This window comes from Archocentrus centrarchus, chromosome 24 (genome assembly GCF_007364275.1).
Source record: "Archocentrus centrarchus isolate MPI-CPG fArcCen1 chromosome 24, fArcCen1, whole genome shotgun sequence".
Taxonomy (NCBI): domain Eukaryota; kingdom Metazoa; phylum Chordata; class Actinopteri; order Cichliformes; family Cichlidae; genus Archocentrus; species Archocentrus centrarchus.
Genome location: NC_044369.1, coordinates 15,162,911 through 15,177,083, shown reverse-complemented (window position 1 = coordinate 15,177,083; position 14,173 = coordinate 15,162,911). Strand labels below are relative to the sequence as shown.

The window sequence follows — 14,173 nt, the reverse complement described above, 5'->3', positions numbered from 1 at the left end:
GAGTCAAGTTGAGAATGTTTTGGAGAACAGAAACTTCAAAAGGCCTTCTTCTTACTTTTTGGTGTTACCAAATTTACCGCAACAAAACTCTAGTCAGTGGGGCTTTCACATGGGAATTTTCCAGAAGCAAATAAATGTGTCAGCAGAGAGGTTAAACATGGAGTATGAGGACTTTAAAGCAGACTAACTTTAGGGCCTGCTTTGATGGCATCTTCTCCAATACCACCTTTATACTGACTTCATTCTTCTCTAGGAAACTATGAGTGCAGATCAGGAAAGCTCAAAGCTATGGTGACCTTTGCCCTTAAACCTTGACTGATTAGATCTGATCTGGACTGAAAAGGTCATATAGTAGGAGAGATCTAAAGAAACAAGAAACATGCCGGTCAAAAAATAGAAAATAATTGATCTATAAATCTGATATTCTAAAAGAGATGGAAAAATAAGCCACTGGCCAAAGAGAGGAAGTGGGCCTTATGGAGTCCTGTCTGCTTTACCACCTACCTGTACCTTTTTGAGTCTTTCCCTGTCTAACTCCTGAGCTCCGATTACAAAATGTGTCTCTATTAATGTGCCTCTTATGACCTTGCCTAACCATCTGGCACTGGTCCTAAGGGTGACGACTGCATGATGCTGCCTCGCAGCCACTGACCTCTGACCACACAAGCTGCAATAGTCATTTTGTTACTCTCTTTCTGACTGGGTGTCCATTCCTCTGCCTACCCTCATTCTCAGTTCATTTAGTCTCTTGTGCTCTGTCTCGCTACCATGCCTTGTGTATTACTTTCACAATGCCTCTTAACAATATTGCCTAAGAGGAGAAATTTTGTCTTAATCCACTGTGTCCTTGAAGAATCGGTAGAGAAAAGACTGCTCTAGACTTGAACAGTACCCAAAACTAATTTTAGAAAAAGGCCTGTACTTAAATGCCAGGCAAGGTTAAATCCATATAGTGTGGGTTGATACTGCACTTTTGAGAGCTCTTGATAAGGTGTTGTCTGACCTATATCCCCTCCTCCATGTATTTTTCTTCTCTCCTATATTTTGCTGCCAAACTCTGCAGAGTGGCAGGACAGCTGCAGGCTCTCACATACTCCACTCCTCCTCTTCATTCCCCTCATCCTACTTCCTTCTTGTTCTTCCACTATTCATATCGTTATCCTCCTCCTGCACTGGGCTTCAGGCTCAGGTCCCAGTCAGCCCCCACCACCCCCACCACACACAAAATCAGCCTTCATAGCTTCCTTTCCCCCTGTCCTCAGGAGGAGAGCTTCCCTTCAAAACTAAAGAAAATGCCTAGAGGTAAACACAGATCAAAGTCTGTAGCCAAAGAGATGCAACAAGATGCAAAATGCATTTACAATCTTACCAATCCCTATCCTGAAAGCAGTGACAACAGGATGTCTGAAGTCATTAAATGCACGGCGCAATAAATCAGCTGTCTACACGAGCTGTGCTTTTCAACCCAACCTAAACCACATGGCTGCCTTCAAGCAAGAAGGGCTGTCTATTAAACTGGAAACATGTGATGACAGCCAAAAACATATGAACAAATAAGGACACAATCTGCACAAGGTCTAAAATAAGAAAATCTAACATGACAGCAATGTGAGCAAAATATGCGGATGAGAACTGATTCATTATTTTCCATGCAACAACACTACTATGTGTGACTTTCTAGCAGATGTGCTACAAAGTCACACATAGTGAGTGAAGCATTTTGTTTTGTTTGCACGAATTCATTTGCCCAATTTCTATTTACAGGGAATTAGGAAGTTGCTGTTATTCATGTTCTTGCATGTGCGTGGGGCCCATTGGTTTGCATGCTGCATAAGCTGGGCCCTCCACAGCAGCACCAGCATTCCATCATACATTTACTTGCAACTTGGCAACCAAGCTGAGAAGGACTCGCAGTGGTGTTTAGGCACACTGCCCTCGAGGAACATCTTACACATGAACACAAATTCATGTTTGTTCAGTCACTGTTATTCCTTGTCTAGTGGTTTGCAAAGAGTGTAAAAAAAATTTGAAGCATGCAAGTTCAGAAGAGGGCCAAAATAATGCTTTGTATTTCATTAGGCAAGGTAATTACACGGGTGAGAGCATGTATTTACCATGTCGACTTCCTGGGACACTCGCCGTTTACGTAGCTCCTCCATGCGGTCGCTGACGTCACTGAAGCAGGTGTTGTAGTACTCAGAGTATTCCTGTGCAAGGTCATCTATGTTGCCCAGAGAACCATCCTGAGAAGAAGAGGGACAGTTTAGCCAGGAAAAGAAAACTACTGATAATTCTGCTGAAAATGCTCCCACTGCAAAAAACTCCATTTGCACAAATTGCGAATACTCAAAAAGAAAAGGACATTTTTTGCTCATGAAAAACTTTTGTGAGAATCAAAAAGCATTAGGGCATCAGTGCTTTGTGCACTCAATCCCTCCTTTATATGCGTGCACTCTTTCATGTAGCTTCCCTTCACAGCATCCCGTCAGTACTGCAGGGAAGGAAAAAGCCTAATTGAGTTAGCACACTGTGTAACATTCACATCCCCTCTATCTTCTCCAATTACTCCAAGCACGGCTTTGTATAACCAATGTACCATACACTTACAATTAGTGGCAAATAAAAGTTACTTGCTAACTGACAAGGATGCATTTTGGTATGCCTGACACAGATTAAAGGGTACAGATATTCTCTCTCACTCCTACGCAGTTTCAATAAAATAAATATGTTGTTGGTCAAGTAGTAGAAACAATATTATTCTTTATATGCACACTGTTCTTCTTGGCAGTGGAGCTAATTTTACAGTCTCAACTGCATTACAAACTGAGACTGCATGCTAAAAGAAATACGGCGCTCCCGTCACCTATGTGCCAAAATACGCCATACAAACACAAAACCTAAAAATACCATCAGTAAAAGGGCTCCGGGGCCATTTATTCCTTCTTATCAGCCCCCACTCAGTGTCACTGGCAGTCCTTGGTTTGTTCCTGGGTCTTTGTCTTTATATCAAGGATGCCCTTTACCTCCTCAGACATTCACCAAGCTCCAATCCAAACACACTTTTCCCGGCAAGCTACAGTTTACATCAGCAGAGTTCCTGTCTTTGTGAGGAAGACATGTTTAGGATTAAGGGAGGAAGTTCTGCTCCAAACAGTAAAGAGCTTACCAACACAAGATAACACGCTTGGGTGCTCTAGCAAAATTTTAATTCAAGTTTTATGAAAACGTGTGCTTGAATATAAACTGTCAAGATAGGGGGGCCTGTTACGAAGCAATATATGAAATGAGTTGGGGTGACTTACGTTTACAGCAGCCCACATCTCAGATTTGGCATATAGATCATATAGATCAATAGCAATATGGAGCAGGACATAAAGCAACTTTTGTACAATGTGGGAGAGAAGCTCATCTCCCATGTCTTGCCCTGGTTAAAATGTAGGCCATTCTGGCAGCGATGGCCAACAGCTGAATATTCATCAGTGTTGATCTAATCTGTGCCAGGCAGACAGCTAGCATTGAGTCACTGTGCAGGGTCCGAACAGTCTCTCTCAGTCTCCGTCTTTCTCAACTGGACTCCCTATCTGGGTGCCAGGCCACAAATGAATGGATCACTGTGAGAAAGGTGTCACAAGCACACCCGTGCATACACACACACAGGGGTATAGGGCCTTCTTCAGAAATGGGTGTCTAGTCGGGCAGCACACACATTAGTATGCACACACATTGCATGCCGGGGATTTCAAAAGCATCGGACCAAAACAAACCGAGGCAAGCCAATCCCAAACACAGCTCGTTGAGACAGAGCTGCAATTTATTAATTGTAAGATGAGAACATTACCGAAAAACAAATGTTTTGTCTCAAATGTGCACTCTGGCTTACTGTGATCTATCCTCCCAGCCTCCTTTCTTGAGAAATCCTGTTTTGGCCAGACATATGGTTTGAGCTGACTGAGAATCCCAGTGGAAACACTCCCCGAGCACACACGTTTTGGCCTTCATTCCTCACACTGACTAAAAGCACACTCTCATTAGAGAATCCCAAAATGTTACAATCACCAACCAGATGACAATGCTGTGCAGATATATTTGCAATATCCAAATGGCAAGAGTAATACCTCCCCCTCCTACTCCTCCGACTTTTAACAGTGATACTTTTTTCTCTCTTTTTTTTTCATAGCAGAAGAAACAGAGTTTTGAAATCGTTTGCCTCCACTCGCAGCACTAACTTAGCTGTGGACAGGTAAAGCTGTATATGCTTTCACATTTTCAGATATACTGTTACAGCAGGCGCCCCCCATGTGTGTGTGGGTGTGTGTGTGTGTGTTTATGTGCAAACAATGTGTGTGCAGAGATGAGTGAGATTCCTCTGATTCTCCAGTGGGATTACCTCATAGGCGCTCAACACAGCTGACCCTCAGGCCTCCACTTCCACCGTCGCCTTGTACAAATGACACGTTCACATGCTCTGTTGTGTAATGAGCCCAAATGCTTTTGGGTGAATCACAGCGAGTGAAGGAATGAGCTAAGAAAGGTAAACCAACTGTTTTCTCACGATGTTGGACTGACTGGTCATGTCAGCACATGAACAAGTGTTTTGTCCACATTTTAGAGTAAATCTTTCAACATGGAACTGAAAGTATAGGAGAGCTGTTTAGAAATTGGGCAGAAGGGTAGGCGCTAAGGCTGGACAAGGGATAATCTATGGGCTACAGTCCAAGGCAGCTGTTTGGTCAGAGGAGAATAAAACATCTGAAATCTGATAAAAGAGATCCTTCATTTGTAAGAGACTCTATCTAACCTAAACAAAAAGGGTCTACTGACAATAAGCCTTAAAAGAGCTTCACAGTAAAACTATTTTAAAACTGCTTTGCAGCCACACATAAAACACTATAAACACATCTAGTTTCACAAATGTTTGAAACAGAAACTAATGCCGATGTATGCGATGTAACAGCCACTCCACCCTGGATGTAAAGGATGCCAACTCCCCATTTTAACTTGAACAATAGCAACAATGGCTGTACAAAAAAGAAAAAAACTCCACCCAAGCAAGAATGGGTGAGGGAGTTTGCATGAATTCACAGTAAAGAGTGTGCAAGTGCCATTTGGTTTCCAAGCCCAAGAGTTTGTCATTCCATAAAGGTGGGTACTCGCAGTTTACAGCTGAAAATATTCCTTTTTTGTTAAAGCAAGATTGTGCAACTTAAAACAGAAAGGGTTACACTATTCACTAGTTTGTGAGAAGACCACTGCAAGTTAGTGGCCGATATGTTGCACCACCATCTAAATAGAAATTAATGCTGTTGCATCACAGTGGATTGCCATTTCAGTACTGTGTGATTTAGCTGCTGACGAATGATTTACAGTCCACTTACAATTGCTTCAGAGGCGATGATTTACATCCATGCCAGAAATAAAAATATAGTTAATATGTCATACTACTTAAGAACACAAATCCCATATTATCAGCTTTACTTCAGATATTCAAATTAAAGGCATACGTGTATTTGCTCTGTGTGCAAAGGTTGCACAGAGAATGGAAAGAGCATGAAGGCTCAGTAGCCTCAGGTCAATTGGCCGTGGAATTCTTCACATTCTTACTGACAGACGGTTCCTCTCCACAGCCATTCAGAGAGTCAATTTGGAGAAGCATCTCTTTAATCATGAGGCATGTCTGTGCACTGTGCTAAACTTCAGCAGCCTGGATATCAGGCTCTTTTTTAATCACACTGCTAACACACTGAACACCAAAAAACTAAAATATAAATTGCATAAAATCATTTTGTTAAGATATGCCACATCTCCACTGTCACATTATGAAAATGAGCCCAGGTAGCTGATCTGAAGGTGTCTCGAGTTACCAACAGTCATCACATATTCAATATTTAGCATTTGCTTGTTTATTAACTGAAGAAAAGACAGGACATTAGGCTAAAAGTCGAACATTTTTGTTCTGTTTCAACTTTTGGCGTCACATTCCTCCGTTTATCATACTGGGGTTCAGTTATCCATGGGTTGAATAGAAGAGAACATGTTATTAACTATTGTTCCAGCCATGCCCTTGTGACTAGCCATTTTTTATGTTGGAGAACAGTAACAATGGATGACAAGAGCCGTCTGATGTAATGTTAGAACGTCACAGTATGATCACTTTCACTCGCTAAGCGACCGCAGGACAGGACTGAAACTGCCACCAACTGATTTGTATTGAGGCGCACTGTACTCATGTTTCTTTAAGAAGTGGATCAAAAGATTTCCTGAGTCATGGACAATAACAATAGATCACCTTCCCAACAGTCCAAAAATCATAAAATCCATTAACTAGTCCTTACTACATCCACCACTCTACCCACCTAGTTCCTCAAACTCCTCCATAAGCTGATCCCTACTTATTCCCTGGACTAATACCATTCTACTGCTAACAAACGACATGAATGAGAACATGTTATCTGAGAGCAGAAGAAAAAAATTATTCAAGACAACGAATTTGGTGAGATAACAGAAAGATTCTCACGTGCCATCACTGTGTGTCGCATTTCTTAAAAATGTTTAAACTGCTGCAGGTGAGAACTAGAAAAAACTCTAAACCAGGAGACATCTGACTAAAAGTTGGCCTCAAAGGCCAGTTGAGGGAGACTGTTGAGGTGGGTAAGGCCAGGGGCCACAACTCAGTCTTTTAGAGAGCTTCCTCAGGATATCTGTGGCTTGAGCAGAACAGTACTCTGCCATCCCAGCAAAGGAAACCTGCCAGATCTCCGAGTGACCTCAATAATGAGTCTGGTCAGGGAGGGGTAGCAAAGGAGAAGTGACTGGAGTTGGACTTGGCAACAATAGACTAAATTCAGCTATTATAGACTGTGTTGAGAACACTGTTGGGAAAGATATAAACTGGCCAGGTTAGCCATACTTTAAGTGAAAACAGACAGCTAAAGGATATGCTGCCACTATGTATGAAATGGTATGTGGGAGGAAGCACAGGGAGGTCACATCATCTAGCCATATATTTCCTAGACACAATCAATAATCACATCTCAAGAGCAGCATCAGATCCTTAGGTTTAAAGATGGCGCACTGTCTTCTACATAATCAGTGTTTTCCAAATGGACAAACTGTAAAACACCACAAAACCCCTTTCAAAAAGACAAGGATCCCCTGCAGGCAAGTAAAATATTTCCACAAGGCTATGACAGGAGAAATTTCTGGAGAGAAACACAGAAGCAGTGACTGTCAGCTGTCCAGGTTAGTGAACAAACCTTCTGCACGGTGAGGGGGGCACAATTTAAAGCTTGCCTTAGGCAAAGGCATCTCTGAAACCTGTGTTGTGTCACTCCTTTACACTTTATTGAGAAACAGCACTTATTCCAGCTGAAGCTGAATCCCACAGAATATTTCCCAAGTGGGATTCAATAAAAGGAACTGAAATCTAGACTGCCTCAGAAATCTCAACATCTGTACAAATGCATACAGCACAGTTTGTGTTTAAAGCGAGTCAGATTTATTTAAAAGTCAGTAAAGAAGTTCAGACTGCGGAAAAAACCCTCATATCTCCAGACATGGGGTGGGACAAGAAGCAGCAAATTCCCTTTCAGACATGTGTAAATCCAACCACTTAAAACAGTTCACAGCTCCTACGCCATACTGTCCTAAGCTGCCTTTGAGTCTTAATTACTTCAAGAGCTATTTACTTAGCTTAAACCACACATAAATGAATGGCTTTCTAAGGTATTCTTATTAAACACATTCCACCACACGTCACTGTGTATGGTTAACCTCAGAGACAGGGGGCCCTCAGAAACAAATAAAGCAGATTGAAGCAGCCTTTGATTTACAGTTAAAGCATTATGAAAAACCTACTTTAAACTCTTTGCTGTGGAGTGTTTCAGCGCTTATCTGAACTGCTGATTTAAGTTTAAGAGTTAAGAGTGACTTTGGCATGTGTGCCGAAACATATTGTAATCAGAGGAAGGTCGAGTACAGTAAACCCCTTGACCAGATCTTTATCACGATGGAAACCTATCTCTAAAAAGGATTTAGGCCTGTTTGCATGTGCAGAGAGCCAGACACGTATGCGACAGTGAGCTAAGTTGGGCCAACAAGCTAGGGAAAAAAAAAATCACGATTTAAAGGGCAGTCCTGTAGACGCGCTCAAGCAGAACAAAAGGCATTGAAAGTCATAGTGCATTGGTTATATATAGCATCCATTTTGCTAAAGGAGAGTATGGCGTTCATTGTGCTCAGCATCTCACAATGTCTTTAGAGATATGAGTGTGAGCAAAGTGTTAAGATAAAGTTTCCCATGAAGGGTGTTTTAGTTAAATCTATTTAGATTTATTGGTTTTCCAATAATATCACCTAAAGCAACATTGGGGGGGGGAAATAAACAGCTTTCTAAACAAGCAGAAACTCGATCATTCAAGAAAGTTTAACAAAAGCAAAGAAACACTGGCGAGGAATGAAGTGATATTTGACAAGCTGACAGAAAAGAACTAAATTAACATCTTATACACCAGATGTTCACTCTGTTTTGGAGAAAAGTACTCATCAGAATGTTTTGCATCATCATGGTTGTTAAATCACTTGTTGTTAGGCTGAGCTGCTGATTCTCCTAAAGTTGATGGGTTTCAGAAGCTGGGGGCAGCCAGCTGAGTTCCATACGTTCACGTTTCTGAAATTTCTTGTGCAGTTTTGTAGGAAAATAAGATGATCTAAACTATCAAACTAATATGGAAGAAGACAGCAACGAAGCTGAAGACAGTGACTTTGAAATAAGGGAAGACTGTGCCATTGACTGCTGGAATGGTTTCTAATATTTTTTTAAATAGCTTTAGAGAATGCTTCAGACAAAAAAACAGAAGCTTGTGTGAAGCTGTCTAAAGTGACTTTGAAATGATTGTAAAACAGTGGAGCTGAGTGTGTGCGATGCACTTTTTAAACAAGACTTGCTGAGACTTTTTCTTGTGTGTGTGATTCCATTCAAAGTGGAAAAACAACAAATGAGTGCAGCCTAGCAGACATATGCCTCCAGGGGCAATAAATCTGAATAAATTGCCTGGCTGGGAGCCAGGTCTCCCACCAAGTGTCAGAGGGGCAGGACAGTATCTTCCTCCCCCCTAGGCATACACAATTCTGCATTTATACACCATGCATCCTCAGTACCAGACCAAAGAGACTCCAGTGCCTATAGATAGCAGATCTATTACATCCCATGTACATAGTAAACTAAACTAAATGTATTGGCAGCCACACAGAACACTGTTGCAGGAATGTGGATTCCACAACACAGAACAGCTCTGAAGTTATAAGCGTTTGAAGGCATAAACCTGTAACATACTGCATACTACACTTCACTGGGATAACAGCAGTTTACAAAGAAAACGGGGCTTTCAACACTTCTCATGGTCCAGGGGACCTGAAGAATTAAGTGGAATCAAATTTTTTAAGTAATGTTTTTCTCCTAGTAACCACTGCCAAAATCTACTCCAAATCATCTCTAACAATCAGCAGAACGCACTTAAGTTCAACTGAACCTTTTCATAGGGAAGAGAAATGTAAGATGGGCCCAACAGACACACATACATAACCTATTAAGGGTAACCTTTTCAGTGCATCACACACCACACTCTCAATCAATTCCCGTTTGCTTTGATTTCCGACCGACCCGACTGTATGAGCTCATCATTGGCAGCCTACAGCCAAAACCACCAGAATACAAGGTTACTCGCTGAGCACTGGCGGATTTGGAGCAGGGGCCTGTCAGAGCGCGCTGTTGATTTGATGCGCAATTTGCGTGCACCTATTATTTGGCGACACAAACGCTCATTCTGCAATCCAAGTGTTAACTTTTTAGATTAAGGAAACAATCTCAGTTAGTTGTGAGTCTGTGGTGTCTGCCAATTATCATGTCCCCCCTCCCCCCAAAACTTACCAGCATCCCCATGACGTCCGACCACAGTTGGGAAAAACTATCGGACGCAGAAGCGCCGTCTGCTTGGGGCTCATCGGAAGGCGCACCGGTCCCCTGATCACCTTCCATAATGCTAGAAAACTTTGTTCAAAGTCAGAACGGTATTTTGCAGCTCGATTCCAAGCCCACAGGCAGGGACCTTAATCCCCAGCAGTAAACAAGATATCGGTGCCAAGGTTCTTTCACAGACAGTTGCCCTTGACGCGCTGGTAAAGTGCTCCAACATTGCTTGGCGCGGTTTGAAGTTCAGTGCGTAAATTGCGCCCTGACATGTTTAGCAAAACTCCGAGAGAAACACCAAAGGTAAAGAAAGTCGGCCCTGAATTGTGTAGACTCACACCCGGTCATTCGTCTGAAAGCTCTCAAGCGAGGTGTTCCCTGCTCCACAGTCCGCAGTGCACAGATCCGTGCCCCAGGGTATAAACCAAGCCCCACAACCGGGGGAAAAAGTTTCCGAAAAGTTAATGAACTCCCTCAGTGACTGTCGCAAAACTTTCTAAACTAGAACAGAGAGAACACTCAAACGTATTTCCATTAAGATTTAGAGTGAGAGAACGCCCGGAACACAGAGCAAATCCTCCAAACAAGGCGCCTCCCCCTTCTCTTCACCCAGCGCCTCTCACTCCCTCACTCTCCTTCCCTCCTTACACACTCCTCCCAGCATCAGGAGGGCCATGTCCCAGAATTAATTCACACTAATCATTCACATGATAAATATATTTTTTCATATAATACTGTGCATTTGGTTGAGTAACTAACTACACTGTGGCCTTAAGACAGACTTTGTAACCCCCAAAATGATTCTTTTGGGAATTTTCAATCATCTTCTCCACACATTGAAAACTTTGCAGGACCCAGTTAATTGATATTTTTATCTCTCTGTTGCCTTCTGTGAATACATTTAAATGCAGAGCTGACAGTTTTGCTAAAATCGAGTTCATTTAAGGGATTTTTTTTACGGCCCAGAAAGCGCTTTAATCACACGCTGACATGCCTTCCACCAATACATCTCTGCAGCCAGTTTTCAATAGGGATTGTGAACAAAGCACATTCTCCACACAATTGTTAGAAAAACAAAAAAAAAGTGCATGGGAAAAAAATGGTTTTAAGAGGTTCATGCATGCGGTGCCCTCTGCCCTCATAAATCTGTCCAAAAATGCTGGACAATGACACCAAAACATAAGAATTGTAATTACTTAACCAGAAGAACCTAATTTGATTTACATCCAGTGCAACAGCTATGGCGTTTTTTTGTTTTTTTTTGCTGCAGATGTAATTTGAATAAAAGTGGGAGATTAATACTTTATGTACAAGCATGAAATTGCACAGCTATCCTGTCTGATCAGCTGTTTGTTATGCTCTTCCAGCAGGCAGGCTTCTCTATTGTAATGAAGTCCTGAAACTCTCTGCCTCTCCCTGTTGTTGTCAAGAGCGCATTTTCTGTGAGAAGCTACAGCTGCCAGGTCATGTGACAGAAGCGAGAAGGACCAGAAATTAAGAGAGTAAGATTGAGCATTTTATCAGTCCACGTTAGTTGCTGAAAATGCTGCTTTACTTTCTATTTACCACCTCACCCTGCCACACTAGGAAAAATGCACGTAAAAGTACAAAAAGGCGAGAAAGCAGACCAGAAAATTTGTCAACCTCACAGTGCTTTGTGTAACCATGAAAAAAGTGTTCGGTTACACAGTAATCCATAAAGCTGCAGTTTCATTGGCCTGTCGCAGGAGAACTGTCAATTATGCAAAGTGCAAAAGGTTCCCATGCATTTTACCAATTTATATATGCAGATTTGCAGTTAAATAATATTAATTATTCTTATCATTACTACTAATATTAATAATGATAAGAAGAAACAACAATCATGTTCATTATCAAAGATTTGAGATTGTGGTCCATGAGATTGTGTCAACTCTATGATAAAAATCTCAGCGGCTAGAGCGGGTCGACTGGTAATTGGAAGGTCAGTGGTTCGATGCCTGGCTCCCTTAGTCTACATGTTAAAGTATCGCTGAGCAAGATATTGAAACTCATGTTGCTTCCTCATGCATCCAGAGTGTGTGTGTGTGTGTGTGTGTGTGTGTACTTTGAGTGCTCAAATTGAATAGAAAAACACTATATAACTACACTCCATTCAAGTCAGACTAAAGGTCTGTTGCAAGATTAAAAAGTAATCTGTGAAATGATTTCAGTCTAGACCAAAACAGTGGATTAATTCCACTACACTGCACTGTTTGTGTAGTTTTTTTTTTTTTTTTTTTTTTTTAAAAAGAGACTTTGAATTTGCTGCTCTTCTGGCACTGTTAATTCCTTGATATACAATATCACGGTTTTAAGTTTGTGTAGGTGAACAATTGCTTTGGATGAGTGGCAACTGCTCAACAGCATCCTGCCTGCAGTCTAAACACACAGAACACATGTTCACGCAAGAGCAGCTTTGCTGGACAGCATGCTGACAGGGCGGGGGTCTGTGTTACTCTGTAAGCATCTGCGAGCATGGAGTGGCAACAGCCACTGTGTCATTGCTCTGCCCATCAGTTCTCCTTTGTTGCTACAGAACGGTAACCATGTTTGATTTGTAGGTGTGATTTCAATGCACCGCCCTGATTTTCCCATTATTTTCAGCTGGACTGAGGTCTTTAGAGTCATCCCCTTGAACACACAAACATATACACACACGTTGCTCAATACGTAGAAGCACATGGTAAAACTCCCTTTACCCAAATACAAGAAAGTGGGACCCCACCCACCAGCCACCTGGAGTGCTGCAAACAGAAGAGTCAAACTGTTAATGATAAGAGGAGGACGCTTGTTGACTTATCAAACACTGCTAAGTGTGTGAGTCAGCTTTTCCTCTTTTCACACCGACCACTAATCAGTGTATCGTGTTGCCAGACAAGAGGAAATAAAACTAATTGCTCATGTTACACTCTTTTCTCTTTTGGGCTGTTTCTTTGGAAAAGATTCCACTTGAACATTTGGTCAGAAATGAGGACAAAATGTGCAGCACATGAACACAAGCAGAAGATACACCTGCAACCAATTCACTGTGTAAATCTGTTGAGTGGAATGGAAGAATGTATTTGATGGTTCTCAAAATATATGGGGGGGCTCCGTTGAGAAAAGCATGATGTCACGAACATAAATTGCTCAGATACTTTGAACACAGTCTTGAAAGCTTTAGGACTTCAATGATTGATAGATGGGTGTCAATTATTGATACCGTCCCTGTCTTTCATCTGCCTTCTTTCATCTTTTCCCACCTTTTTCTTCTTAGTAATAATCATTTTAATGTCTTATTATACCTCCCTTTAATATTATTTTGTGATCCTTGCGGATTCCTGTGGGATTTTCAGAAAATTGCTCCGTGTCATCAGGTTTGGAATGGAACAGGAAAAACTCAGCAGGGGACAGAGTATTTATATCAGGGGTGCTGAAGCGCCTTTTTGCATGGAGTAATGATGTGTGCGATTTTTTTGCTGGCTATAAATCTGTTTTAAAAATCATGTTTTTACAAATTACAGGTACTGTAGAAACTGTTTTGGGCTAATAGTCCAGTAACTATAATACTGCCTAAAATGTTTTTTTTCCTAATTAGAAATGTCCATATTCTTACTTGGCACTCTATAAATCTCCCCACATTACCTTCAACTAAATCAGGATCAGGGCTTAGAACTGGACAGTACCAACAATGTGGGATTTACAGAACCTGATGAGAATGGGACTAATACTCTAGGAGAGGCTAAAAGAAATGTCACCCTCTAATTCAACTTGCTGGAAAGAGCACCACGTGTCTTGCAGCTATCAATACAGACATGAACTGAGAGACCCAGCTACAAAGGTTTTTGAAACACACTTGCATTGGATTACAGTTCAACACAGTGAAAAACAGGCAGCATGTCCAAACAAACTCACTCAAAACGAAAGGAAGATCACTACGACTCAGCTGATGGTAAATGATTGTAATAAGTACTGAAGTGATAAAAGGCAAGGTTAGGAAAAGTCCTCACTTTTTTTTTTACCTCCAGCACTGAGTTGTTAGGACTCTGTGGTGGAGTGATGAAGAGGAAGTTGGGAGAAGTGATAGCGGACAGAGACAGCAGCCTCAGGGAAAGAATGGAGACAGACATAAAAAAAAAAAAAGAAAGAAAGAAAAGAATGCAGATCATGTTAAAGCAAAGCAGAGAAGGACCTCCCCTGATAGTGAGA

The 14,173-nt window shown here is 41.6% G+C and overlaps 1 protein-coding gene across 3 annotated transcripts in view; it reads right to left on the bottom strand.

The window, feature by feature from the left end:
- The window catches only part of sash1a (SAM and SH3 domain containing 1a), a 164,982-nt gene that overhangs the window by 39,348 nt on the left and 111,461 nt on the right, over window positions 1-14,173 (bottom strand). For 2 of the 3 annotated variants that reach the window (XM_030721288.1, XM_030721289.1), the window contains exon 2: window positions 2,115-2,243. In XM_030721288.1, coding sequence (XP_030577148.1) covers window positions 2,115-2,243 — 129 coding nt within the window. Of the gene's footprint in view, window positions 1-2,114; window positions 2,244-9,925; window positions 10,498-14,173 lie in introns of those variants that run through there. The other variant, XM_030721290.1, reaches the window with a different exon arrangement.